General features: G+C 58.6%; 4 protein-coding genes and 1 long non-coding RNA gene across 7 annotated transcripts; 2 read left to right on the forward strand and 3 right to left on the reverse strand.

Moving 5' to 3' along the window:
* Window positions 1-455: 455 nt before the first annotated feature.
* Window positions 456-3,981, reverse strand: mrpl46 (mitochondrial ribosomal protein L46). Its single transcript, XM_086174572.1, has 6 exons — window positions 3,880-3,981; window positions 3,295-3,467; window positions 2,260-2,500; window positions 1,624-1,825; window positions 1,274-1,444; window positions 456-727 (listed from the first exon to the last, which is right to left on the reverse strand). Exons 1-6 carry the CDS (start codon window positions 3,979-3,981, stop codon window positions 492-494), a joined length of 1,125 nt encoding a protein of 374 aa, XP_086030698.1. The 3' UTR covers window positions 456-491.
* mrps11 (mitochondrial ribosomal protein S11) lies at window positions 2,980-4,826 on the forward strand. Its single transcript, XM_086175021.1, has 6 exons — window positions 2,980-3,166; window positions 3,321-3,425; window positions 3,910-4,008; window positions 4,082-4,211; window positions 4,315-4,380; window positions 4,647-4,826. Exons 1-6 carry the CDS (start codon window positions 3,087-3,089, stop codon window positions 4,752-4,754), a joined length of 588 nt encoding a protein of 195 aa, XP_086031147.1. The 5' UTR covers window positions 2,980-3,086; the 3' UTR covers window positions 4,755-4,826.
* Window positions 4,827-6,484: 1,658 nt separating this feature from the next.
* pdpr (pyruvate dehydrogenase phosphatase regulatory subunit) lies at window positions 6,485-15,360 on the reverse strand. Of its 2 annotated transcripts, XM_086175135.1 has the most exons (19): window positions 14,973-15,113; window positions 14,396-14,654; window positions 14,010-14,143; window positions 13,675-13,756; window positions 13,178-13,341; window positions 12,971-13,092; window positions 12,576-12,693; window positions 12,331-12,480; window positions 10,647-10,839; window positions 10,390-10,514; window positions 9,283-9,438; window positions 9,060-9,193; window positions 8,824-8,972; window positions 8,616-8,728; window positions 8,397-8,491; window positions 8,219-8,281; window positions 7,817-7,906; window positions 7,544-7,726; window positions 6,633-7,163 (listed from the first exon to the last, which is right to left on the reverse strand). In XM_086175135.1, exons 2-19 carry the CDS (start codon window positions 14,641-14,643, stop codon window positions 6,756-6,758), a joined length of 2,727 nt encoding a protein of 908 aa, XP_086031261.1. In that variant the 5' UTR covers window positions 14,644-14,654; window positions 14,973-15,113; the 3' UTR covers window positions 6,633-6,755. The 2 variants fall into 2 exon arrangements, with proteins under 2 accessions (XP_086031262.1, XP_086031261.1); XM_086175136.1 differs by lacking the exon at window positions 8,219-8,281 and having other exon boundaries at window positions 6,485-7,163; window positions 14,973-15,360.
* Window positions 15,361-15,772: 412 nt separating this feature from the next.
* LOC147218107 (uncharacterized) lies at window positions 15,773-16,972 on the forward strand. Its single transcript, XR_015108876.1, has 3 exons — window positions 15,773-16,238; window positions 16,385-16,713; window positions 16,792-16,972. It is a non-coding gene; the product is annotated as an uncharacterized LOC147218107 (long non-coding RNA).
* A 193-nt stretch (window positions 16,973-17,165) lies between these two features.
* pnoca (prepronociceptin a) lies at window positions 17,166-25,132 on the reverse strand. 2 transcript variants are annotated; one of them, XM_086174902.1, is made up of 3 exons: window positions 25,056-25,132; window positions 18,838-18,968; window positions 17,166-17,843 (listed from the first exon to the last, which is right to left on the reverse strand). In XM_086174902.1, the coding sequence occupies exons 2-3, from the start codon at window positions 18,955-18,957 to the stop codon at window positions 17,277-17,279; spliced, it is 687 nt and encodes a 228-aa protein (XP_086031028.1). In that variant the 5' UTR covers window positions 18,958-18,968; window positions 25,056-25,132; the 3' UTR covers window positions 17,166-17,276. The 2 variants fall into 2 exon arrangements, with proteins under 2 accessions (XP_086031028.1, XP_086031029.1); XM_086174903.1 differs by having other exon boundaries at window positions 18,838-18,971; window positions 25,056-25,110.
* Between the last annotated feature and the right edge of the window lie 590 nt (window positions 25,133-25,722).

Below are 25,722 nucleotides of genomic sequence, written 5' to 3' on the forward strand. Positions count from 1 at the left end.
AGGCTGGTCAGGAAGGGTCTCCATCTCAGCCCACCACACGTGCTGAGCCTCCACCTCCTCTTCTTCCTCCTCCTCCGGCGCCCCCCCTCTGCTCGCCGGGCGTGCACACACTGCCCCCTGCTGGCCAGGCGAGGGAGGCGCTCGCTGAGCAGCAGAGGTTCTGGGGTTGAAGCGCCGAGCCTGGAAGCAGGTTGGAGACCTTTCACAAGAACATCCTTCGTCTGGAGCTCGGAGGGGAACCATGGAACCGGGTTCTTGGAGCCACTGTTGCTGCAGACCCACAGGCAGCAGTCTCAGGACACACACACACACACACACGCACACACACAAGTTCCTCTGACCGTGGTCCTGAGGCTGCAGTGTCTGGATCTGAAGCAACCTGTAGCTCCGAGGTAGGAGAGCTCGTTCATCGATGGACCGTGACCTTCGAGAACGTGACAAGAAGCAGTGGAGGAGCAGGAAGTGTATTTTATTGCGGGAGGGTTTGTTGTTCACAGGCCGCTGATGAAGCGCTGCACCCGGGCCCCGTAGGCCGGGCTCAGGTAGCGCCGCAGCTCGCTGGTCTTCAGCCACGCCAGGGAGGCGTCGGGCGCGGCGGCGCCGGTCAGCACCGCTCTGAAGAAGAACAGCTTGGTGCCCACGGAGCTCTGGGACGCCGACGCCCGCGGAGCCTTGGACTTGTAGACGCCGCAGGGGGCGTTGCCCAGGAAGGTGGCCTTCAGCTCTCCTGCACGGGGGACAAAGGAGAGCCGGGTCAGAGACCAGAACCCGAGTCCCATCAGCTTCCATCTTTCTTCACGGACACCCGGGCCGGGTCGGGCTCCGGGGCCTCCTCAGCGACAGGCTCTTATTTCAGGGGGTTTAAGGACATTTGAAGGAAACTCGAGCACTTTTTCTGCTAAACTTTCATTCTTTTGCTGTTTTTTCAGCACATTTTTTTCCAGTTTGAAGTTGTTTTTTTTTTTTACACTTTATTTCTTATTCTGCTGATTTTATGCGCGGATCACTTTAAAAACTTCAGGCCAAATAAATATTCACGGGAAGATCTCGGATGACCGGAAACAGACGCCGCCATGTGTAACAATGAAGGAGCTTCAGAATATTTGGACTACTGGTCACTCCTGACTAACCATCAACTCTCAGCCATGGATCTGACTGTTATTAAAGGTGGGGTGATGTTATTTAAGTGGAATAAAGGGTGGGCTTAAGGTGTAATAATGCTCAAATGATGTTATTAAGGAGTAATAAGGGGCGGCGGCGGCGGCGCAGGAACCTGGCAGCGCTGCGAGGGCTCTCTCGGCCGTCTGTCGCAGGGTCTCTCCTTCGCGCCACGCCGTCTGCGGCAGCAGCCACAGCTGGTCGGCGCCGACCTGCCGCCGGGTCAGCAGCACCAGGGAGGCGGAGAGGTGGCGACGAGCCGACGCGACGTCCTCGTCCACGTCACCTGAGCGCGACACGGCGCGGAGTGACGTGTAAATGTGTGGATGTAAAGTCATTCGTCCCAGTGACGTCAATCCTCGGATTCCAATTTGAACTTGATTAAAAACGTCTTGAATAATCACTTTCGGGTAAAATTGATAAATAATAGTAGAAACGGCGCCGGGCGATCTGGTCGACCCTGACCTTTGACCCTGGGCTCGGGCTGGAAGGCGCGCAGCCTCTGGTCCCAGGAGTCCTCCAGGTCCTGGGTCAGCACGATGTCCTGGTCCCGACGCTCGTCCTCCTCGTCCGAGTCGTAGTCGTCCGCCTGGCGGCGCCGCAGACGCTCGGCGTCCTCCAGCAGCCGCAGCTCGTGATCCGACAGCAGGCTCTTCTCCAGCTCCAGCTGGAAGGCCACAGAAGCCGTGAGGAGCCTGCGGGCTCTCCCACCGCATCCCACCGCCCACGGCTCGTCCACACGTCTGGACCTCCTGCATGTGTTTGGACCGTGGGACGAGGCCCACCCAAACACGGGGAGCTCGTGGACATCACACCCTGAGGGAATCAAGCCTGCACCCAACTCTGTCCTCTCAAAGTAACGTGAAAAATCACCAAACGAAAAGGACATTTAGAAAGCAAAAGGAAAATAAGTGAACGTTATGAGGAGAAATTATAGTGTCAGATGATCATAGGATGATGTAAAAGGTGTTTAATGAAGAGTGAATGAATGATTAAAAAGTAGGAACCCAAAAGGCTTTTAAGATCGACAGCACGTTAGAAAAGTGACTTTAGAAACACAAAACTCCTGAAAAGCTCCCGAATGATCCAGGGGACACCGACCTGCTGCAGCATCCGGGCGAAGCGCTGCTCGGTGGGGCTTCGGTCGGCGGAGATCACCGGCGGCCTCTGGACGCACACGGCCGCCGCCAGGGACCACGAAGAGCCGGCCCGCCGCGCCGTCGCTTCGGGCCGGACGCCCGGACGGCACACCGGGCCTCCGGAGAGCCGGCGGAGCCCCGGCGGGACGCTGAGCAGCCGCGGGATCAGCCTGCAGCAGGGAGCCGCCATCTTCTTCCTCGTGCTGCGTTTACGGACGGACAGAAAAAATACAATCGACACGGACGCCCGCGGTTTACGTCCAAACCGGGCAGATTGGGATTTTTACTTTGTTTCATCTCACCGCGAATCATAAAAACATTCGATCAACTAATTCCGGGTTTATTTTATCGCCCTGTCAACCCCCGGATAACACCGGTAATTAAACGATGACTTTGCGGGCTTCAATCGCCTCTAAGGGTCGGAGTTTTAGATTTCCGAGCTGCGACGCGGGACCCTGAATACCCAGGATGCATCGCGGGAAGCGGATCGCTCCATTCTCACAACAGTGGGGGGGACAACACCATTTATAGGGACTTCTTCCGTACAAAATAAATCCAAATCAAGTACCATATATGCATATGTGAGAATATAGTGATTATAATTGACATTAATATCTATTGAGCGCTTTATTTTCAGTCACAGTCGGATTCATGCTAATAGTATTCCATGGATGCACCCCTTCCTCACAAGTGTTGTGGTCCAGGCCGGGGCAGTCGAGCCGTCAATGTCACGCCTGTTGTTTCCTCGCTAAGATGTTTCCTTGTTATTTAAGATAAAACCGCGTCAAGATGTTCAAACTGAAATGTCCTCTAGTGAGGAGTGTTTGCAGGCACTTCGCCGCCTCCCTCGACGCGACGCCTAGCGCTCCGTAAGTATTTCAGGGGCTTCGCGGCTAACCGGCTATGCTAGCCGCTCGGTTGTGTGTTGTGGTGTTGCGGCGTGCGGAGGCTCCGGTGCGGGGCGCGGCGTGCGGGGCGCTGGAGGTGCGGGACTCACTCTGTTCTCCGGCTGATGTGATGCAGAGGCAGCGGGTTCTGCGGGCGGACCTTCTGCAGCAGCGCCGTCAGACTCCAGGAGCCGGCGGCGGTGGCTGGTGAAGACGCCGGTAGATCCAGCAGGGGCTTCAGGTGAGTCTCCACTGACAGCAAGTGCAGCGGGGAGAAGATCGCCTGCAGAGGAGATCACCTGCAGAGGAGATCACCTGCAGAGCTGATCACCTGCAGAGGAGATCACCTGCAGAGCTGATGACCTTCAGCTGCAGCTGCTTCTCCAACACAGCAAGCCCAGAATGCAACCGTTAGTAGAAAGAACGACGGTGACAATAACAATAACAAAAAGCTAGAAATGAAGTGAATCTGCACACATTAATAGAAAATCAGTTAGGTTGTGGGTAAAAGTCAGCAAGAACAGACCTCACTTCATAATTGCCTGTAAATCAATAAAAATACATCGGCAAGAAATTCCAAGAAATCCAGATGACGGCGCAGAGATGTGAAAGAGTGTGTAGACCCTAACAATCAGGCAATATAGTGAAAAAGGATGAACGTAGCTTGAGATGAAGTGAATACCCTCCCGTCCCACGATGACCCGGTGACACGTTGCCCCCCCCAGCCTCTTCCCGCCCCTGCCAGGAGAGGACAGCGCCCTCCGCTGGGCGGGGAAGAAGTTTGAGGAGTTACCCATCGCTCACATTAAAGCGACGTACAACAAGTGAGTAACGCCGGAGGTTTCCTTCCCGGTTGGTCGGCGTCCCGCTAACGGCCCCTCGGCCCCTCGTCCCCAGCACGCACATCCAGCTGACGGACAGCGAAGGCCAGTCCATGGTCAGGACGTCCTGCGGGACCGAGGGATTCAAGAACATCAAGAAGTCGACGCCGGTCGCCGCTCAGACCGCCGGCATTTCTGCGGCGGCGGTGAGTCTCCGCCCGCTCCGCCTTTCGCCCCGTGTGTCGGACGTGGAACAAACGTGGTCGTGATGAACCCTTGTCCTGTGCCGCATGTGTCCCGCGGGAGCAGAAAGCCACGGCCAAGGGGGTGACCTTCGTCCGCGTGGTGGTCCGAGGCCTCGGCCCCGGACGCCTGGTGAGGATTCTGCTACAAAATACACCCCAAAACTTGCATCTAGTTTTGTCACTCGCTGAACATTTCAAATTCATTTCAAACTGGTAGAAAAACTACATTTGAAAAATGAAACTCAACATTGAAACGGATTTTCCGTTAAATTTACACCTTGTGAGATTTCTCCCGCCGCGCCGTCGCTCTGCTGCAGTGACCGGGGTCGGCCTGCAGGGGGCGCCGTAGGCGGACGCTCCCCGTCCCTCGCTGACCGGGTGTTTTCTCTCCGGCAGCCGGCCATCAAAGGCCTGACCATGGGGGGCCTGGAGGTCGTCTCCATCACCGACAACACACCCGTACCGCACAATGGCTGCCGCCCACGCAAAGCCAGGAGGACGTGAACCTCCTCCTCCTCCTCCTCCTCCTCCTCCCCGGCTTCTCCTGGAGACAAATAAAGCTTTGAGTTGTTCGACCATCTGGACCTCGTCTTTGTCTCGGGCCTCAAAACCGTCCTGGTTCTGTTACACCTGATGATGGACACCGACGCACAGGAAGTGGCCTTAGAACAGGAAGGGGCCATTAGAGAATGTTCTGCGACCTTTCTATTTTCCACTTTTCTCTGAGACACTCTGCTATTGATTCTCTCAAGGTCCAGCACTGGCCTTGGAGATCGGTACCTTCTCACAGCGGCCTTGGAGATCCGTGTCATTCCACATTCCATCTTTTATCTGTTGCACCACTGGGTTTGTGTGAAGCCCCGTCCTGCTCAATGCCTGGGTGGTTCTGTGGGTCACTTCCTGAATTAAAAGGGACTCACTATAGCCAATAGACAGAGTCCTACTGGAAGTGTGTGTGTGTGTGTGTGTGTTCTCTGTATAAGACCTATTAGCCCTAATCCACTGTGCGCCAGATCTGGACCCTGGCCTTGGACTTAGAGGCCTTGGTTCCCAGGGATCGCCACCGCTAGCAGGTCTCAAGAGCGTCCTCAGGGACTAGAAGCTAGAAGTGAGTGTCACCAGGGGCCGGTGGCCCTCAGGAGGACTCATGGAGATCGGTGGTTGGGCCGGATGTGGATCCCCTACTTCTCAGGCGGTTTTCATTGAACCCAATGTGTGATTAATGTTCACGTCAAGGTTCTCTTCACCCTTCAGGTGGGTCTCAGGTTTGCAGATCAAAGCGGTGTTGAACCCACAGAGTCCATCTTTAAAGCTGCAGATGTTCTCGCGGGTCCTGGAGGTCTTTTTGTGAGTCACTTTGGATAAAAGCGTCTGCCAAATGACTGCAATGTACCATTTTTAGGCGTTTCCAGGTGAGTGTGTGTGTGTGTGTGTGTGTGTGTGTGTGTGTTTCTGGTGAGATCAGAAGAAGCAGGACGTCTGGAGCTGGGGGACAATGCTTTTATGCAGGAAAATTTCAAGTTCATCAAGATGGTTGTGTACAGAACACCCCGACGCACACATGCACGCACACACGCACACACACACACACACACACACACACACACACGGGCACAGACACCCCCCTGCTCCTGAGAGCTCCTCTGCTCTGCAAGTCAAAGGTCGGTATCCAGAGCGCGTCATGTGACGCCTCTACTTCCTGCGCTCGCTCGGCCCGGCGGCTGCGGTTGCCTTTCCGGTAACGACAGAACGGCTGCGGAGGGCGAGAAGGACGGGGACGCCTCAAAGGATTGAGGTTTGAAGCTCCTCGCGTACGTTTCTACTTCATTTCCGGGACGTTCAGAGGAGCCCTTCCTGTTTGGATCCAGCGCGGCGGCGCCGACTGTCCGCTCGGTGACTATTTCTGCGAGGGGAGGTTCGGCGGCGCCGCTCCTCGCCAGCCCTCAGAGAGCTCCTGAAAGAGCTCCTGAAAGAGCTCCTGAAAGAGCTCCTCGCTCCGTTCAAGGCTCAACTCCAGGTGTGTGAGCGGTGGATGGGCGTGTGTGACGCAGGAGCCCCGTCAGGGTGGGCGGCTTTAGAAGACGACCCTCAGATCCCAAACATCCATATTTTGGACTCCAGCTACTGCAGGAGTCACTGAGGCGAGGCCGGGGGCGGGGCTTGGGGGCGGGGCTAGGAGGCGGGGCTTGGAGGCGAGCGGGGCTTCCTGGGGGGTGTGGAGGGGAGGGGGGGGGGGCAGGATGTTTCTTGAATGTTTCTTTAACCTTCGGGTGTGTTTGGTTAACAGCAGTAGAGACGACGGCCCGGCCCCCCCGCTCGCTCCCCCCGGCCGCCGCCCGCCCCCACAGGAGGCGCCGAAGGGCGAGCGGGACAAGAGCCGGCGCCACCGCCTCGACGAAGGCACTTGGGCGGAGCCGGGGGAGGCGGTCGGGTTCAAGCATCGGAGCGTGTGAATATTGCACTTAAAGAGGGGGTGGTGGGGGTTCTGGGGGAGCCCCCCCCCCCTCACTTCCCCTGCAGGTTGCTGAGCTCCAGGTCCTCCTTGCGGCGCCTCTGCTGGGCGAAGAGGGAGCTGAAGGGGTAGAGCTTGGCCTTGGCGGGGTAACGCTGGCCGGCGATGTCCACCTCGTAGTCCCCCCTGGTGATGAAGTCGGGGGTGATGGGGGTGGGGAGCCCCTCGGGGCCCGGGGGCGGCGACACGAAGCCCAGGCACACGTGGCGCTCCAGGGTGTAGCTGTAGGCGCTGCTGGTGGTGGCGCCCGCCAGGTGGCCGTTGCGGTAGATGGGCTCGCCCCACCAGGGCCACAGGTCCAGCTCCGTGTCGTGGTCCTCCAGCACCAGCATCACGAAGCGGCGCCACACGCCGTCCTGCCGCTGCTGCAGCAGAGCGCGCCGGCCCAGGAAGTCCTTGTCCTGGAGGAGCGAGGAGAAGGGGGGTCAGGATCGGGCACGGCGGCGGCGGAAGGCCGTCGGCATGGCAACAGAAAACCTTATCCGCAGGTAAAACCTGAGAAGCTCAGAACATAGAGGGTGGACTTCCCTTCTAATGCAAGAGAGCCAGAGGGAGATCAGGAGGAGAGAAGGTTCACAACATGTCTGATAGCACAGAAAAGACTGGAACACCAGGAGGAGCCCCTCAGAAGAGGAGCCCCTCAGAAGAGGAGCCCCTCAGAAGAGGAGCCCCTCAGAAGAGGAGCCCCTCAGAGAGGACACCTTCTCACAGAAGCAGCCGTGTTGGCGTCCTTCTGTGGAGAACGCTGAGGAGACCCGACATTGACGGGGGCGGTACGGACCTTGTCGAACTTCACCCTGAACTCGCGTCCGCACTCCAGCGGCGTGGTGAAGGCGTCCAGGTCTTGACCCCAGAAGGCGAAGAACTTCTCGATGCGCAGGCTCCGCAGGGCGTAGTAGCCGGCGTTACGGACGCCGTACTTCTGGCCCACCGACATCACCTCGTTGTAGACGTGCAGGGCGTACTGGGACACACACACCGGATTACAACCACCAACTCTGTGTGTGTGTGTGTATAGGTGTGTGTGTGTGTGTGTGTGTGTGTGTCCACGCACCTCTATGGGGATGTAGAGCATGAAGCCTGGCTCTCCAGTGTGAGTCATGCTCATCACCCGGATCCCGTTAGCATAGCCCACGCTCATCTCCTGTCAACACACACACACACACACATACACACGCACCCACACACACACAGTGAGAGGCAGCAGCTGGCTGTGGAACCTTGACTCTGATTGGTGGATTAGATGATTGAGCTGAAATGAAACCTGTGAATTGTTGTCTGGTTTGTAAAGACCTGAACGTTAGTTTCCTTCTGGAGGAGAAGGAATGAGCCGCAGATCAGCCTGGAATTAGCTGGCGAACCGGATGGAATTAAATAGAATTGAGGCGAGATGTTGCTGCAATTGAGCGTGCTGGGAGGAGCGGTCCTGCCAGGAGAGCCCGAGGAGGCAGGTTACCTGTCTGCGCCGCGGGTCTTCGTTTAGGGGGGGAAACGAGGGTTGAATTTGAGCGAGGTGAACCTCAAAGGCAAACAGGAAATGACAGCCAATCAACAGGAAGTGACCTCAAACATCCGCGGGAGGCGGGGCCTCCGGGCGGCGGGTCCCGGGTCTCCGGGTCCCGCCGGCCTCTCACCTTGCAGAACATGGAGGGGAAGTGGTCGGGCGTCATGGAAACGTAGGACAGCTCGGCCAGGACGTCCATGGCGCGAGGACCAATCAGATTCAGAGCTGTGGAGGAGAGCGGCCGCCGTGTGAGCGAGGCCCGGACGCTTTGATGTCAACTTCAAAGACGGCCGGACGTCCCCTTTGATGCGGCCCGGCCCGGCCACTAGAGGGCACCGTCCCTCCGTACCTGTGTACTTCCAGCTGACGTCCTCCAGGTGGAGGTGCGGGTCATTGGGCATGTGCTTCTTGATCCAGGACCAACAGTGGACCTGCTGGTCCGTCGGAGACACGATGAAGAAGCTGGACGAGGAGCACACGGGGGGAGCGAAGGTCAAGGAGAGGAGCGAGCCCGTCGTCCCCGTACGAGGACGTGCGGGTCGGACGGGGGTTCCTACCTGTTCTTGCTGAGGCGGACCACGCTGCAGTCGTTCTCGTAGCCCCCCCTCTCGTTCAGCATGCCGGTGTGGACGATGTGACCCACGGGAACGTCCAGGTCGTTGGCGCACAGATGCTGCAGCAGCTCCAGGGCCTGGTCTCCTGAGGACTGGGACGGGACGGGACCGGGAGTAAACCACGGCGCTCTCAGGCTAACGGGTCTAGAAAGCGGAAGGGCGGGCGGCCGAGGACGTACGGTCAGCTCGAACTTGGTGAAGGAGGACATGTCGATGACGCAGACGGCCTCCTTGCAGCACTTGACCTCCGAGCCCACGATGTCGAACCAGTCCGGCTTGTAGAAGGTCTTGCTCTGGTCCAGAGACAACAGGTCTGGGGGGCGGACAGGGAGGGCGCCGTTAGGTTCGGCCGCCTCCGAGAGGAAACCTTCAACATCCGAAAACTCCGTTCTTCTTCTGTACCTTTCCCGGGAGGGACGAAATACTTGGGCCTTTCGAATCCGTGCTTCTCCATCCAGCGAGCTCCCTGGGTGTCCAGCCGGTCGTACAGGGGGCTGGTCCGCAGCTGCCGGCCCGTCTGGAAGTCCCAGCGCGGGACCTTCAGCTCATACAGCAAGGCTGGACACACGCGGTCAGACAGAACAGTGTGAATCCTTGAAGGTCCACCGGCTCCGCCCTGCCCGACCCTCCGGCCCAGAACAACTCGTTTGTCACTTCCCTGTCGCCGAAAGGCGAGCCTGCAGTCGGAGGCGGACCTGACCCGGGAGGACCGAGACCCGGGAGGACCGAGACCCCGGAGGACCGAGACCCGGGAGGACCGAGACCCCGGAGAATTTGACCAACACGGAAGGGTGACAACCTGCGCCCCGACACTTCCCACTGATCCACCGCCGAGGACAGGACGTCCATGAACCCCCATCTGCAGCAGAATGGGGACCCCCCACCCCCCCACGCCACTGCTGACCAGAACCATGGGATTCCAGTCACTGGGAAATGAGAAGAAAACAGCCCTGGAAATGTGGTCTTGTTGGAACCCTCCCCTGGCTCGGCCTTCATGCTTCACACGCCGGTGGTGCACAGCTGCTACGCGAGGCGCGAAGAAGACCGAGGACACTTCGGCACGCAGACGAGGAGTCGGGAATCGAACCGCCGACCTTCCGGTGGAAGGACGCCCGCTCGACCGGCCGGGACACAAACGCTCCCATAATTGGTCGACAACTATTTGGGAAAAACCGCGATTCCTTCTCGGAGCCTTCTCAGCCTGAGGTCCACAGGTTATCAGAGGTGATTCATGGTCGGTTCCGCGCACTTCCTGGATCAGAAGCTGCTACTGTGTCACTTCCACAGAACTGAATGGGAGTCACGACAGCAGGGTTTTCTTACACCAGACGAACGCGGTTCAAACGAATCGAGCCGCACGGATGAAAAAGGCGGAGCGGTTCCATCTGGACCAGGGTTCTCCGGCGAGCTCATCTGGTTAGTGATCCAGGGCGTCGCCTCCGGTGACCCCTTGGATTGACCCGGTCGACGCCACGGACCGCGACAGGAAAGGAGGCGTCCGACACTCACGCATGACCTCCATGACCCGGTGGCGCAGGAAGGTCCGGCTGCTCTGCAGGTTGCCGAAGCGCTTGATGTCGAGCGGCCAGACGTTGGCGGTCGGGTAGCCGTAGGTCATCCACTCCGCCAGGTACCTGCACAGCGGAACGGGCCACACGAAGGGACGGCCATTTAAAGCGTCCGGCGTCGTCATCGGCGACGGCGGCGAGCATCGAGCACCAACGGTGAGCCGGTCGGTTCGCCCGCCAGTTCACAGCCACACTTACTTGCCGGCTCCTCCGGCGAAGGCCAGTCCGGAGGAGTTCATCCCCGCCAGCACGTAGTAGCCCGACACCCCGGGCGTCTCCCCCATCAGGCACCGCATGTCTGGGGTGAAGGACTCCGGACAGTTGACCAGCTGGTGGATCTCGGCCGACTCCAGGGCGGGCATTCTCCTCAGCAGGGCGCTGAGCATCGGCTCTGGAGGCAGAAGGTATGCGTTCCTCTCAACATCTGATTCATGAATGGAATACTGGAACGTGGAGGAACGTCCCTCACAGCTGCATCTTCTAGTTTCAAAACACAGGATCCAGCTCCCTCTAGCGAGGGGTCGTCTCTTTTTCTCGTTCGCGCCTCCGGTTCGGGTCCAACGGGCCCCATCTGCTGGACGCCGCCAAGGCCGAAGCGGGGAGTCACCTAGAGATAGTTCCCCTTTCCCGCCTGAGATACCACCATTCCTGACGGAGCGGCCGGGTGAAAACAAATCCCGGGGCATGTGGACCGGCTGACGGTCCTTCTCACACCATCCCGTTAATCTAGCCACCCGGGTCACAACCAAAATAGGTCGACCGTAGGACGGCGCGTCACTATTTAACAGGTCACATGACCTTCCTTCCAAAGTTAGAACTGGACCGAGCCGTATCTGGGTCAGCGCGTGAGATGCGGCGGATGTAACCCAAAGTTCAGCGGGGACGGAGGTGCACAAATATCCCGGGATCACGTTCAAGGACGGGTTTGCGGGCGGCTCTGGTCGGTGTTCAGCTGCCTTGGACCCGCCAGACACTCCAGAGGCGTTTGTTTTGCGGTCGGAGTCGAACACAGGTGTCGGACCGCCGGATGGTTTCCCACGCCTCCCTCCGGGCTCTGGGTCTTCTTCTCAGCTGTTTCTTTTGCGGCTTCCGTACACAGCGGTGTCATTTAGACCTGGCCAGGCAGGTGCTGACACATGAACAGGTGCCGTATTCAAACATGTCCGCCACGCGGCGGCTCCTCAGGTCCGCCGTCCTGCAGCTCCTTCTGGTTTGTCTCTGTTGCCCCACAAACAGGGACAGGTTTAACCGGGTGAAGGCGAGCCGGCCGGCGCAGAGGTCTACCTTCCGGTGACGTGACGCTCACAACCAGCAGACCCCCGCAGGCGCTTGGCCACGGGAATGCGTGAAGACGCGCTTCATCTCAGCTGTTCCGAGAAAACGCGAACACTTTCGGGTCGAAGCTGAACGTTTCACCTTCCGATCAAGGTGACCTTGGTTTTTGTTCAAAACAACATTCCGGTGTTAAAGAATAACCTCACGGCGGAGCGGCCGTCACACATTAATCCGCCGCCGCAGCTCAGGTTCTCCTGACGCTTCACCGCCATCTTGACGAGAGCTGAAGGAGGTGGAGGAGCGCTGCGAACTTTGGACGGTTCACAGTACTTTCCAGATAATAGAAGGACTGAAAGCAGGTCTCCAGGAGATCAGCCAGAACATAAAAACTTCTCCGGACATCTGACTGAAGATGCATCGACTCGCCGATTGCTTGCGATTCTTCATCTCAGGAGGAGGGAAAGAAGAAGGCAGCGGCCCAGAAAGAAAGGTCTCACAGGACAGGGGACGTGGGAAAGCCTCCGCTAGGTCCTAGAGAGGTTCTTCACGCATTTTGAAGGACGCAAAGTGCCCGGAGGACCAGAGTCCTCAGGAATCAGCTCCTTACCAAAGTGATCCCAGTCCTCCTGCATGTTCTGGATCTCCAGCTGGTTGCGGCCCTCGGTGAAGATGGGTTTGGGGTTCTTCTCGAAGCCTCCGGACAGCAGGCCTCCCTGCCACTGCCGCGCGTAGATCCTGCCGTCCATGTCGATCACAACTGTCGGAGCAAGAACCCGGACCCCGTCAGTAGGAGACTCAAAACCCCGGACCCGTCCTCCCAGGGACCGAAGGAGCGAGGCGGCCGGCCCGGACCTGGCGTGCTGGGCGGCAGGGGCTGCTGGAGAGGCTTGGTGAGGAGGTAGAAGTGCTCGCAGCCGTGGAGGGGAACCGACACTTTGGTCTCGCTGGCCTGGCCCAGCTCGTAGGCCCACTGCAGACACACACACACACAGAAACCATGGGTGAGGACGCTTCGCAACTTCAAGCTCAAACCAAAACCACTGTGGAGGCTAGAAGGTCTCTGGTGGCCTCAGGAGGCCTCACAGAATGTCAGGTCACTTCACTCATGCACTTCTGGACAGTGGAGCTGGTGTCACCTGAGAAGGAGCTTCTCAGAGAGACCACAGTGCAGGTCCAGAGGGTGGCCCACAAGCCAGGATCCTCTGCTGTATCATCAGTAGTGTGAGGAATCCCGCCGGAGGGATTACCTGTCCGGCACAGTTGACGAAATATTCGCACTCGATGACGCCGCGGTCCGTCTGCACCGCCGTCACCTGACCCTTCTCCACCAGCACCTGCTGGACGCTGGTCCGGTCCAGGATCTTCACCCCTGGACGCCAACATGAGAGACAGAGGTTAAGCTTCCACGGTCATCCGCCTCGGCGGCCGATCCCCGGGAGACCGTCCAGACGTGCCTTGCCCGGCGGCGGCCACGGCCAGGGCGTGGTTGACGTCGGGGGGGGAAACCACGGCGTCGGCGGGGAGGTGGAGCGCCCCCACCAGGTCGTGGATGTTGACGAGAGGGTGGAGTTTGGCCACCTCCTTTGGTTTGATGACGTTGCAGCTGATGCCCATCACCCTGAGGAGACACAGGACCACCACCAAGAGTCAGAGACCTTCCAGAGCCACGAGAACCATTTGAAGACGTGCACGGCAGAGTGGACGGGGAGGCGGAGTCCAATCCTCAGCCTGGAGGTCTGAAGGTCAGACCCCCGAGACGTGTCCTGCTCCCATCTCCTCCTGAGGGGAGACGTGGTCCCGTCTGTGGACAGCGTCCAGCAGGAACACGCTGTTCTGTCCTGGAGTGTGTGTGTGTGTGTGTGTGTATGTGTGTGTGTGTGTGTGTGTGTGTGTGTGTGTGTGTGTGTGTGTGTGTGTGTGCGATCACAAAACCCACACCCTGAGGTCTTACTTGAGTCTAGACGCCAGGCGCTTCAAGGAGATGAACCGGTCCTGGTTCTGGGCCAGACACAGGGAGCCTGTCTGGATGTAACCTGGACACACACAAATAGCCTTAGAACAACGTACATCACACACACACACACACACAAACACTGAGGACAACTTAATCCTCAGTGCTGAAATCATGAGGCTGTGTGAGGCAGGTCACAGTTACACACACACACACACACACACACACTGGACACCAATGCTCCATAAAGGGTCTCTTTAACCCCCCAGTGTGTGTGTGTGTGTGTGTGTGTGTGTGTGCGTGTGTGTGTGTGTGTGTGTGTGTGTCCTGCTCACCTGTCTTGACCCCGGTCTCCTCCTCCAGCCTGCCGTACAGGTGGTTGGAGTAGTCTGCCATCCTGCACTCGATGGAGATGGGTTTGGCCACGCTGACGATGCCGGCGCAGAGCCTGGTGGTCCCGGCGCCGAGCCTGCAGGAGAGGAACAGAGGAGCTAGCACGTGGCAGCAAGGCCTTCCTGAAGGCCTCCAGATACAGCCCTTTCTCCTCCCTCCATCTTCTCCTCCGGTCGCCTCTCCTTTCTGTCCCTCCGCTCCTCTGAGCCTCCGGCTGACCTTCCTTCCTGCTCCAGATGAACGCTTGTGTTTCCTCCTTGTCGTGGTCCAGCTCTCCTGTGTGTGAGGAGGTTCCTCAAAGACCTGCAGAGGTTCCGGTGTGTCTCACCTGCCCTGCTCCAGCAGAACCACGTCGGTCCAGCCCAGCTTGGCCAGGTGGTAGGCCACCGAGGTGCCCACCACGCCGCCGCCGCAGATCACAACCTGGGCCTGGCCGGGCGGGGCCGCCGGCGGGCCGTCTGCACCCGCCGCCGCCGCCGCCGCGCTGGAGGGGGACGTCCACAGGCCACGGCCCACCTGGAGCCTGGGCAGCAGCACCGGGGACAGAGCCCTGGACCCACGCACACAGCTGCACATGGCTGCTCCGTCTGTAGACACACACACACACACACGGAGTTTACAATGCCACGCCCCCTGGGTTGATGAGAAGTTAGGACGTGGATTCAAAGTCAGAAGACCGAGGTTGACGTTCCTGACGTCTATGGACGTCCAACAAGAGGAACCGTGCAGGTGTGTGTGTGTGTGTGTGTGTGAGGGGGGGGGTCAGTCCTTCAACTGTCAATCAAAGGGCACCCAGTTGGTGTTGGTGTTAGCGTTAGCATTAGCACCGCGGCATTGCTGGGACTGACGGGTTAGCGACACAACAACAATAACAACAGTAACACCGACGTGGCTCTTAAACCGACCTAAAGGACACCGGCGAGTGCAGTTGGAGCTCCCGGTCGGTCGGTGAGGGCCCCCCCGGAAAGTTTTTCTGGGCGCCCCCGCCCCCCGTCCGGGGCTCACCGGGAGCTAGCCCGTGTAGCCGCGGCTAACGTCAAGCTAGCGCACTTTCCAACGTCGCCAGCTCGGAGCCGTAAAGACGCGACGCGCCTTCAGGCCGCGACTTCCCTCCTTCGCCGCGGGTTCTGGTTCCGAACCGTCGGGACTCGCCGGCTCGGTTCGGTCCAGACGCGTCGGCGACTTTTCACGGCCGACGACGGGACGCTTGTTTGGGTTGGCGTCGGTGAGCGCGCCGCCGTCCAGCTGGAGGCAATGACGCGCACCGCTTCCGGTCGCTCCTTTCAAAATAAACGTCTGCTTTTTTTCCTGCCGGACTTTGGAGGCGTTTGGAAAGACGAGCACCTTCTCACACGGTTCCTGCAGCATTTCTATTTCAGTGCCTCTGGTTCTCTCAAATTCTTCTTCTTTTAAAGTCCTGCCTGCAGTGCGACACGTTTCTTATCGGGTTTTCCCTGATTCTGCTTCCGGGAGCGTCAGCAGCCTCTGCACAGAACCCCTGGAGAGAACCTGGAGAGAACCAGGAGAGAACCTGGAGAGAACCTGGAGAGAACCTGGAGAGAACCTGGAGAGAACCTGGAGAGAACCAGGAGAGAACCTGGAGAGAACCTGGAGAGAACCTGGAGAGAACCAGGAGAGAACCTGGAGAGAACCAGGAGAGAACCAGGAGAGAACCTGGACAGAACCTGGAGAGAACCAGGAGAAACCCCAGCAGGCAGGGGATTAGAAGCAGAAAACCTTCTTGCTGTGAGTCTGCAGAGGTTCCCAGTCCTCCAGGTCCTGGTCTAACCTTGTCGGATCTAATGGCGGCGACTGGACGTTCCTCCTCTCGTCCCAGAGGTTCCTCGGTTCTGCAGTCTGTCAGGGAGCTTCTTGGTGTCTGACAACTTCTGGAACGTGTTGAACTTTCCGGGACTCACCCTGAAAGGTGTCAGATAAATGAAGAGGACACCAGGATTTGTTCTTCATCCTTTCGTGAAGGAGCCGAAGCCGGCGAGATGTTTCCTGCAGGATGTGGTGGAGGTGAGGTCTGACCACCGGGGGGTTTCTCCTCTGGCCCGATGGAACCCGAGCTGGAACCTGCTCCTCCTCAAGCAGGTGTAGAAACACAGGAGGAGCCATCGGGAGACCAAGGCAGGGGGCGGACTTTGGACAAAAGGAAGAAAACTACGGTCCGTTCTTTTCTTCCTTTTTAATTCTTTTGCAGGTTTTATTCTGTCTCACGTGGATCTGAATGACAGCCGACCGCAGATGGAGGTCCGACAGCTAGAGGTCATCTCTTCTGGATGTTTCACTTTGGTTTGTGTTTATTTCACAGACAAATGTGGGCTCACCTCTTCACTTTAATTCACAAGGAAAACAAGATGGGAGTCAGGGCAGAGGAGACGAGGAGACGAGGAGAAGAGGGGACGAGGGGATGAGGAGACGAGGAGAAGAGAGGACGACCCCGACCCCGATCGATTGATAAATATGAATACATTTGAAAAAATTATATCCTACTTTTTTAAACTTTCAGGGTGAAGTCCATGAAATCCATGTTACACATATCCTTTAACTGTTTATTCGTGGTTAGAATGTGTGTGTGTGTGTGTGTGTGTGTGTGTGTGTGTGCACGCGCACTGGACCTTCCCCCTGGTGGGCGCTGAGGTACAAACCAGCCTGAGACTGAATCATTTGCTGCGAGACGTCGGCGAGCAGCTTTTATCGACCAACTATTCACTGCAGGACGAGGAAGAGGAGGAAGAGGAGGAAGAGTCTGCAGGAGGACGTGGGCGGCTCCTCACCTGGTCCAGACCCCCAGAGGCAGCAGACCTGTTGGTCGTCCAGGCAAACAACACACCTGCAAAGGCTGCCTTATTTGACCACCAGGGGGCGCCAAAGACGGGGTGGGTATTAAAGGGCAACAAACAGGGTGAGAACGTCTCACTGCGTCACACTGACAAAATATTTTTGAGAATTTTTTTTATTAGGATAAAAATTGAATAATGAACCGATAAATTTGGAAGTAAAATATTTTTCTCAATTCACAAGTTTAGCCCGACATTTATTTCTAATGAGTTGATTCTTCCTCTTCACTGCTTCAGACCCCCCCCCCCCCCCCCATCTCAGATCCACATGGAAACAAAGACTTGATTTTTTATTACATTTTTACCGGTTGCTGTTTTTTTACCTTTTATTTTGATTTTTTTTCCAAATATAAATGCGTGGCCCTAGACGGCGTCGTGGGTCCGTCCCTCGGGGGCGTCGGGGTTGCGGGCGCCCATGCCCAGGTACTGCCTGAGGAACTCGCTGAAGCGCTTCTGGTTGTTCCACTTGCGCGCCGACTTCCGGATCCCGATGAAGCCGCCGTAGCGTTTCTGGTAGGAGCGTCCCGGCGCCAGCAGCTTCCTGTAGCTGTGGCGCCCTTTGACGAAGCCGCCGAACCTCTTGGAGATGCCCGGGTCCGAGCGGTCCTCTGACGGCGCCGCCACCTCGGAGCGCACCTCCTCCCGCCCGGCCTCCTCCTGGAACTCGTCCTCCAGGATCAGGCCGCCGCGGGAGTCGTAGTCGACGGCGCCGCTCGGCGCCATCCGTCCCGTCCCGTACACCCGGCTCAGGAGGTCCGACCTCTGCGGCGGCGGCCAGTCGTCCCCCGGCTCCTCGTCCTCGTGGTCCTGGGCCGGCAGCAGGGCCTCCGCCTCCTCCTGAGATCTGCGGCGCACTGAGACCAGCGCCTGGCGGCAGAGGTCCCAGGAGGGCGCCGGGGAGGCGTTCCCCTCGCACTCCACCAGACAGGCCTGAGGACAGACGGCCATCTTTAACACCCCCCGGCACTCAGACCCCCCCCTTCCCCGCTGAGGTGTTCTCCTCCTGGAGGACGCCTGCCCTCCGTCTGAACCCGGCGATGGCCGGCCGCCGACCCCGGACGTCAATACGCTCGGTCGATGCGCGCCGGCCCCGCCCACCCCGAGTCAGAGCTCCCATTGGACGAGCAGCCCGGCGAAGGCTGGCGACCGGCAGGGGGAGCCGCACTCGGCCCCCCAGGACGGGACACCTGGCCTGCAGCTACGAGGACTTCAAGCTAGCCGCGTAGGTCATGATAGGCATGCTACTTTTGCTAGCGTAGCTGTTAGCTCAGGACTGCCGGACGGGACGGGGCTGAAAGCTTCAAACACAAGGACACCTTGTGGTGAGGTAGCTTTGGACGACACGGCTAAAAGGAGGGGATTAGCGAGCACCGCCACCTGCTCATGCTCATATCAAGGCCAGGAGGTGAGGTTCTGGAGAAGGTCCTGCCTCGGACTGAGATCCCAGACCCCCCGAGAGGCCCCGGCTTTGTTTGTTTGTTTGTCATTCAAGTCTGATGTCTCCTGATGCCTCTCCTACAAGGGGGAGGGGGGGCAAAGGGTTGGGGTTGGGGGAGGGGGGGGGGGAGGGGGTGACCACAGGGCAAAACCACATGGCGGGAAGCAACGTGCACGGCCCCCTCCTCAGGAATAAATTAGCCACAACAAATTAAAGCTGAAATGTAAAAAGGACAATTTGTTGAGTCATGGACGAGGATGGGGGGGCAGAGAGGGAGGGGGGCAGAGAGGGAGAGGGGGGGCAACAACAACTGTGACCTGATCCCCTGATGACGGAGCTAAGCTAGGAGTTACTGTAGGGAACCATTCATTGTGCTAAGCTAATGAGGAGAGGGATGTGTGTTTTCAGGAGTTACCATGGTGATGACAGCAAACAGGGCAATATCCTCAACCCTCTGTGTGTGTGTGTGTGTGTGTTTCCGCTCACCATGCTGTGGACCCTCAGCTGCCTGGGCAGTGTGTGTCTGCAGGCCAGGCAGTCGGCGCTGCAGTCGCTGTGTCCTGGGTCACACACACACAGCAGCAGCAGAACCACCACCGTCCTCATGGTTCCACCGTCTGCTGGACACAAAAGGACAGGAAATGGACCCTGGTTTCTGCACTCTGAGCCTCTCCATGTTCTCCAGGGTTCTCTGAGGGTTCTCCAGCGTCATTCATCCCATTCCTCGACCACTAAACTACCCGCAGGTGTGATTGACAGGTGAGCGGTGCGGGTGAGGCTCCGCCTCCGGCCTCTGGGACAGCTGTGATTGGCTCCTGCACCGGGACCATGCTGGCGGAGAACCCACGGGAAGAACCCAGGGACCCCTGGATTCGACCCGAGGACCCCCGCGTGCTGTTGTCGTGGTAACAGTGTTGCCGTGGAAATCCTCCTCCTCTTCTTCCTCTTTTGGAAACGTTGTCATATGAAACGCCAGAGAAGGATTTGACCTTATTCTGGGAGGACCCCCCATTTCTGGAGGCTTCTCGCTCTCTCTCACACACACACACACACACACACACACACACACACACACACACACACACACACACACACACACACACACACACACACACACCAGGCATTTCCATCTCATTAAACACACTCCTTAATGTCTTTAATTGATGCCTCAATTAATACCTCCGGCAACTGAGTGAGTCAATGTTTGTCTCTCTCTCTTTTAGACACACACACACACACACACACACACGCACACACACACACACGCACACACACACACACATGCACACACACACGCACACACTGATGTGGACATCACTGATCTCCTCCATGTTCTCGGGGCCGTACGTGGTCGTCCGCTCGGGACCACCCGCTCCAGGACCTGCACCTGGTCTACGGCGCCCCCTTTGGTCCGGGAGGGATGACGACGCCCGTTGCGAAGGTCTGCGGCCAATCACAGCCGCCTCTGAGGGGAGAGGCGGGGCTTGACCCGGCTCGCTGTCAATCAAAAAGGTTTCACCGGTTCTGGCTCTCCTGGAAGAAGGACAGGCTGGACTTCCAGGCCTCACCCTGAAGAAGCTGGTCCAGGTCTCCTGAACCTCCCCGTCAGAAGCAGATGGGAAGCGGGCGGAGCCTGCTCGGTTCTGACGTCCTCCAGAGAAGCCCCCCCACCCCCACTTCCCCGGGCTCAATTATCCCACTTTTAATTAACTGATTAACCACTAAATAAACCAGTTAATGAGGTCATTACTGTCTGCGGCGAGGCTGCCCAGCAGACCTTCTTCACGTCACGGGAAATCCCTCAACGCACAGCTTCTCCTGCGCCTCCAGCGCTCCATCTCTACGAGAACCTGGAGAACATCTGGGCGGAGTTGGAGAACATAAGCAGAGCGTCGGCGGAACGGCCAGACCGGACAAGAACCGGCCCAGGAGGACCCGGCACTCACACCCAGGGGGGCGTGAACCGGGGCAGCAGATACACAAACCAAATCAGCAACCCGTCACTCCCAGTTCAATCAATCAATCAATCAATCAATCACTGAGTGGTTGTGTCTCAACTGGCAGAGCAGGTGAGAAGGTTGCTGGTTCAACTCCTCCTTATCCTTTGGCAAGGCAGCGACCCCCACATGGCCAGGATACTGTGTGTGTGTGTGTGTGTGTGTGTGTGTGTGTGTGTGTGTGTGTGTGTGTGTGTGTGTGTGTGTGTGAATGGATGACTGTGGCCCCAAGCCCAGCCCTGGACTCGGACCCGAGCCTGGTCCTGACAGGGATGCTGTCCAGTGGAGCTTGAAGAGGGCAGTGGAGACCGCAGGTAGACGGCAGTGTCTTCTGAACTTCTCCTCAAGTCCGCGGCGGCGGCGGCGGCGGCGGCGGCGGCGGCGGACAGCCCTGTGAGGAGAAATGAGCAAACGGTTCTGGGCCGCCGCCGCCGCCGCTCCTCGCCATCATCGTCCTGTTCCTCATCAGCAGCGGGAAGCGTGGGGGGGTAAATGGCTCTGGGCTGAAAAGCCGGATTATCCACGGCTGGCCGCGCGGGACGTTAATCCTGCGCGTCTTCATCATATTTACCGGCGGCTCCGGAGCCCCGGGACGCTCCGCCGCACAGCAACGCAAACGACTCTTTACCGCGGAGAAGCGCTTATTAAGAAAAACTTCACGGAAAACCTCCAATTTCAAAGTTCCAGTCGGATCCAAAGAGAGCCGAGAGCTGGACCCGGGAGCCCGGGTTCCGGTTCCGGTCCCGGGTCCGCCGCCCGGGTGCGCGGAGAGAAGATCCTGTTCTCTGGACCTCAACCCTGCAAACCGTCAGATAGAAATCTATCAAACCCGGGTTGACGAGTTTTAACGTGTAATAATAATAAAAACACGTCGAGGCAGGACGCGCCCCCGCCCAGGATCCCTCCCCGGGCCGTCCGGAACCGCCCCCCCCCCCCCCGGCGAGGTGCCGGTAATCATCGTGACTTCCTGCCCCCGCAGTCCAGGCGCGCCCGCGGCCGACCGGCCGCTCTGACAGGTAATTAAAGACTGTTTATTTTGGGCCCGGGGGGCCCGGGGGGGGGGGCTGGGGGGGCCCGGGAGCCCGGGGGGGGCCGAGCTGCGGACGCCTCGCGCTCTGTCAGAACAGTCACTTTGAGTGGCAGCCCCCCCCCCCCCCCCCCCCCCCCCGTCCGCCCACCCGCCGCCGCCGCACGCTTTGTTCCAGCATTGATGGCCGACTGGTGCGGGAAGAAATGGAAGGGAAGCGTTGCGGTGCTGATTTGACACATCCGACCCTCCGATAGGATGGACGGGGAGGCGGCCGCACGCTGGCCTCTTGCCCCCCCCCCCCCCCCCCCCCCCCCCCAGCCCAGCACAGCTCTTCCTGTCCGTCCCGAAGAACAAACCGGAGCGCGTAATAACGCGTGAACGCGTCCGAACCCGGAACCACGCAAGCCCGCTGCGTTCTTCATCGTGGCCAGCAGGGGGCGACCCCGGGGGGGGGGGGGGGGGAGTGGGGGGGTGCACGAGAAGTACCGTCATCGTTTTGAGCCAGAATGGCTCCACGGGACGGCGGCTGTCAATCATACTGACGGGCTGTGACGCGGGGTCATTACACCCTGACACGACACGCAAAATCAATGTCCCTTTATCAATACCACTGATGGACCATTAATGATCGGGAGGCAGCGTGTGTGTGTGTGTGTGTGTGTGTGTGTGTGTGTGTGTGTGTGTGTGTGTGTGTGTGTGTGGGTGGGATTCATATTGATTGAGCTTGGTGTTCTGTTCGGAGGAGGGCGCTGACAAGGACGCACCATTTATTCCTCCGAATGTTTATCACACACATATTATTTATTCTTTTAGCTTTGTAATGCCTGTGGATTTCGGTCTGTTCTTCCATTCATGTTCATCTCCACGGGTTTGTGACCGACAGCCGTGTGTCTGCAGGGTTCTCCAGCCCAGAGCGGATCCAGGAGACAGAAACCTGGAGACGTGGAGAAGGCTCGCCGCCGCCGAAGCACCCGTCCGGGGCCGAGGCCGGGCGCCGGCGCCCAGATGGCCCTCGGCTGCAGAGATATCCAGCTGGAGGTTCTGGACGAGGCGTCGCTGCCTCCGGAGCCGCCCGGTCCGAGGAGACGGCGCAGGAACAGCGGCTCGGAAACTGAGTTGTGGACGGACTGAAAGGAGGCGAGCGGCGTGAGGCGGCTCTTGAGATGCGAGCGCACAAAGCGGCGTGGCGAGAAGCGGCGGGGGAGGGGACGCCAATCCCCGGCAGAAAAGGACGGCCGGGAACCCCCGCTGCTGCGGGAACATTACTTCCCGGGATTAACCCCTCCTCCCGCCGGCCCGGCTGAGCGGCGCCGTCGAGCTCGGCGCCGTGCGACATCACCTGTGACCCCCCCCCCGCCGTCCGACAGAGCCGCGCCCGACGGCCGCCTCGCCGGGGTCAAGGACCTGTTGTTGCTGTTCCTTCACACAGCTAATGGCGTGTTCCCTGCAGGGGCGGCTCGTGGACAGCGAGCGATGGCGTGTCCGGACGGTGACGCCGCGCCGTAAATCCTCCGCGGCATTTACTGGATCCGCTGTCAGTCGTACATCTTGGTTTGTTTGTTAATGCGGTTACTGCGCTGGGCTTCCTGCTCTGCATCGGCGTCCAGGAACTTCAGCGGCCCCTCTGCGCAGGGACGCCCGCCACCCAAGCTTCACTGTGTGTGTGTGTGTGTGTGTGTGTGTGTGTGTTTATGGCTGGCAGCGGAGGCGGTGTATCGGTTGCACTTGGCCACAGGAGCGGTGTCTACTCGCCATGTTCGTCCAGGGTTCGAACGCGGCGCCGCTCGCCGCAGCTGCAGAGGCACAGCGAGCAGCGGTCGGGCTGCAGTTCCACCTCCGGGACACTAGGGGGCAGCGGTCAGTGTTGAGCTTCTTAAAAAATCCTAGACCGTGTCCAGCTGGTCTTCCTCACGGGACCAGTAATGAGGGGTTTTAGCCGACATTAGCGCGAGAGGCGGAGCTTAACCAGACGGGTCAGCTGTCAATCGCAGAACCCACTCAATGGAGAACCGACCCGTCACCCTCAGGGAGTGCTGATCCACGGAGCCTCCGCAGCTTCCCTGTGGTCCCCATTCCACAAACGCCGTTCTTCACTTTCTGCAGTGGTTGGAGGCGCACGTGGACGCGCACGTCCTCACCGATGACCCGGCTGTCCAACCGCAGCGCAGGACGAGTGGAAACAAAACGCGGCCGCCACATCCTCCATTTGCGGGCGCAGCGGCCGACGGCAGCACTCACCGGCATGTTTCCCGGGAGGACCTCCGCCGCCGACCTCGGAGCTCCGCCGCCACCCGGACCTCCGCCCGCTCTGCTGCTGCACCCCGATCCACTGGTTGTTACAGCAACCGTGGCGTTTTGAAAACGTGCGCAGGAACAGCCGTCAGATCTCGTAGGTCGTACCGTCCGCGCTAACGAACGGTTTATTTGAGGGACGGATGGAATAGTTTCAACGTGGTTTGCTGTGAAGTTTGTCCTCCGTCCAGTGCGACCCCAGCGGCAGAGACAGCGAGGAAGATGTTTCCGATCACAATCCCCGGACCAAAAGTCAGACGTGGATTGAAAGAGTGAGCGGAACAAAATGCGAACACACACGAGCAGCGGTGAGCGCAGGATTTGTTTGGCTAAAATACCAGACGACAGCGGCTAGTTTACCTAAAGTTAGCCTGAAATAAAACCTAAAGTTAGCCTGAAATAAAACCTCGCCTTCTCTTCTGCCTTGCAAAGTGTCGGCTAAGTCTGGCCCCGCCCGCCGCCGGGACCCGCCTGATTGGTGGAGGCAGAATTGACATGGATGTTCCGACAAAAACTTAACATGTGACGGGATTTGGAAGATTATCAGGACGAACGTTAGCGTAGCGCAGCGCTGACCTCACAAGGAGCGCTTTTCAGGGAAGCTAAATGTCCAAACCCCGGGCTCGGCCCGCCCGGCGACAGGGACGGAGGGATTAGACCTCCGAGAACCGCGTCAGAACTTCCCCGCCAGAACCCGGACGCAGCCACGTGGTGCGTTCAAGGTCACATGTAAAGAGCGACGACTGCATTGATTATTCATAGCGAGGGGGGGGTAAAGTTCGTTATCGCCGACGGAAACAGGGGATAATGGGATTCAGTAATCAGGGGCGCCTAATAACCACTTTGTAAAGATGAACCCCGGAGGGCAGGAGTGAAACTAAAAGGTCCTTTCAAACATTTTTGAGATCCTGGAGCTCCGTTCCTCCCGAGCTCCCGACATATATATTTAGAATTTGAGCCAGGGGCCGCAGGGGCCGCAGGGGCCGCGGGCGGCTCACCGAAACTGCCCCTGTGCGGTGGAGGGGCGTCCCACCCGACCTTCACCCTCAGCACGCCGGCCTGGAGCTCAGAGATGTTTGGAAGGACCTTCTGGAGCGACGGTGATGGCGTGAAGCTGCGTCCGGGTGTCCAAACCAGAGGCGACCCACCGCAGGCGGACCGGCTGGATGTGGAACGCCCCCCTTTGTCTCCGCTGAAGATAAACCCCCCCGGCCATTTCTCTGAGAACCGACCACGTTCTCCACGGCTCCGTCAGCCGGGCCACAAACATCTGGGCCGCGGGGTCACGAACCTTCTCCTCCCAACCTCCGCCTTCGGAGTAGAGGACATGACCTCGTCCTCCCCGCGGGAGGAGGGTCAGAGGTGGATCCCGGACGAGGTCCTACCTGTGATGGGAAGCTGGAGGTCCCTCGGGGCGGCAGGCGCTGGGAACTTCACCTCCCTCGCTGGCTTTTCTGGAGACGTAGAAGCGGCGGCTCTTTTATAGGGAGCCTCCCTCCTCCTCGCTCAGCGCTCTCTCTCCTCAGGGGAGGGGTGGACTCAGAGTGGAGGAGGGAGGGGAGGACGGAGGAGGAGGAGGGTGATGATGGGCGGAGAAGGATGGAGATGGATGAGGATGTCAAAACTATTGTTTTCCAGTGGCTCCAGTTTGGGGACGGGAATAAAAACTACAAATCCCAGGATCTCAAACGTGGAGGTCGTCTTCTTCTCTTCTTCCTCGCCTTCATCCATTCAAGCAACGTCTCCAGACACAACAACCCAGTCAGACAGTCTGGAAACAAAGAGGTTGTTAAAAACACGCCCGGTCGTGGATTCATTCATTCATTCCTTCATTCATTCATTCGTTCATTCATTCATTCATTCATTCATCAGTTCATTCATTCATTATATCATTCATTCATTCATTCATCCATGTATCTATCCATCATTCCCTCACCCATCCATCCCTGCTGCACGCCTGCCTCCAGGATCAGGAGGGTCTGAGCCAATCACAGTCGTCTCTGTGGCGAGGGGCGGGGCTTGTGAGCTGTCAGTCATCCAGTGGGGCTGCTG

Source organism: Fistularia commersonii, chromosome 27 (genome assembly GCF_037954325.1).
Source record: "Fistularia commersonii isolate RoL2024-O1a breed Wild chromosome 27, RoL_Fcom_v1.0, whole genome shotgun sequence".
Classification (NCBI taxonomy): Eukaryota; Metazoa; Chordata; class Actinopteri; order Syngnathiformes; family Fistulariidae; genus Fistularia; species Fistularia commersonii.

Excerpts from the sequence above, each read along its gene's own strand:
- mrps11 (XM_086175021.1), top strand. The coding sequence starts at position 3,087 with ATGTTCAAACTGAAATGTCCTCTAGTGAGGAGTGTTTGCAGGCACTTC. Across the intron at positions 3,167-3,320 it reads GACGCGACGCCTAGCGCTCC|AGGCAGCGGGTTCTGCGGGC; the intron begins GTAAGTATTTCA and ends GATGTGATGCAG. Across the intron at positions 4,212-4,314 it reads CCGGCATTTCTGCGGCGGCG|AAAGCCACGGCCAAGGGGGT; the intron begins GTGAGTCTCCGC and ends CCGCGGGAGCAG.
- pnoca (XM_086174902.1), bottom strand. The coding sequence starts at position 18,957 with ATGAGGACGGTGGTGGTTCTGCTGCTGCTGTGTGTGTGTGACCCAGGA. Across the intron at positions 17,844-18,837 it reads AGCTGAGGGTCCACAGCATG|GCCTGTCTGGTGGAGTGCGA; the intron begins GTGAGCGGAAAC and ends GTCTGTCCTCAG.
- mrpl46 (XM_086174572.1), bottom strand. The coding sequence starts at position 3,981 with ATGGGTAACTCCTCAAACTTCTTCCCCGCCCAGCGGAGGGCGCTGTCC. Across the intron at positions 2,501-3,294 it reads CACATCAGCCGGAGAACAGA|CACGAGGAAGAAGATGGCGG; the intron begins GTGAGTCCCGCA and ends CCGTAAACGCAG. Across the intron at positions 728-1,273 it reads AGCCCTCGCAGCGCTGCCAG|GAGAGCTGAAGGCCACCTTC; the intron begins GTTCCTGCGCCG and ends TCCCCCGTGCAG.
- pdpr (XM_086175135.1), bottom strand. The coding sequence starts at position 14,643 with ATGTGCAGCTGTGTGCGTGGGTCCAGGGCTCTGTCCCCGGTGCTGCTG. Across the intron at positions 10,515-10,646 it reads TTCGCCGGAGGAGCCGGCAA|GTACCTGGCGGAGTGGATGA; the intron begins GTAAGTGTGGCT and ends TCCGCTGTGCAG. Across the intron at positions 7,727-7,816 it reads TGCTCTACATCCCCATAGAG|TACGCCCTGCACGTCTACAA; the intron begins GTGCGTGGACAC and ends TGTGTGTCCCAG.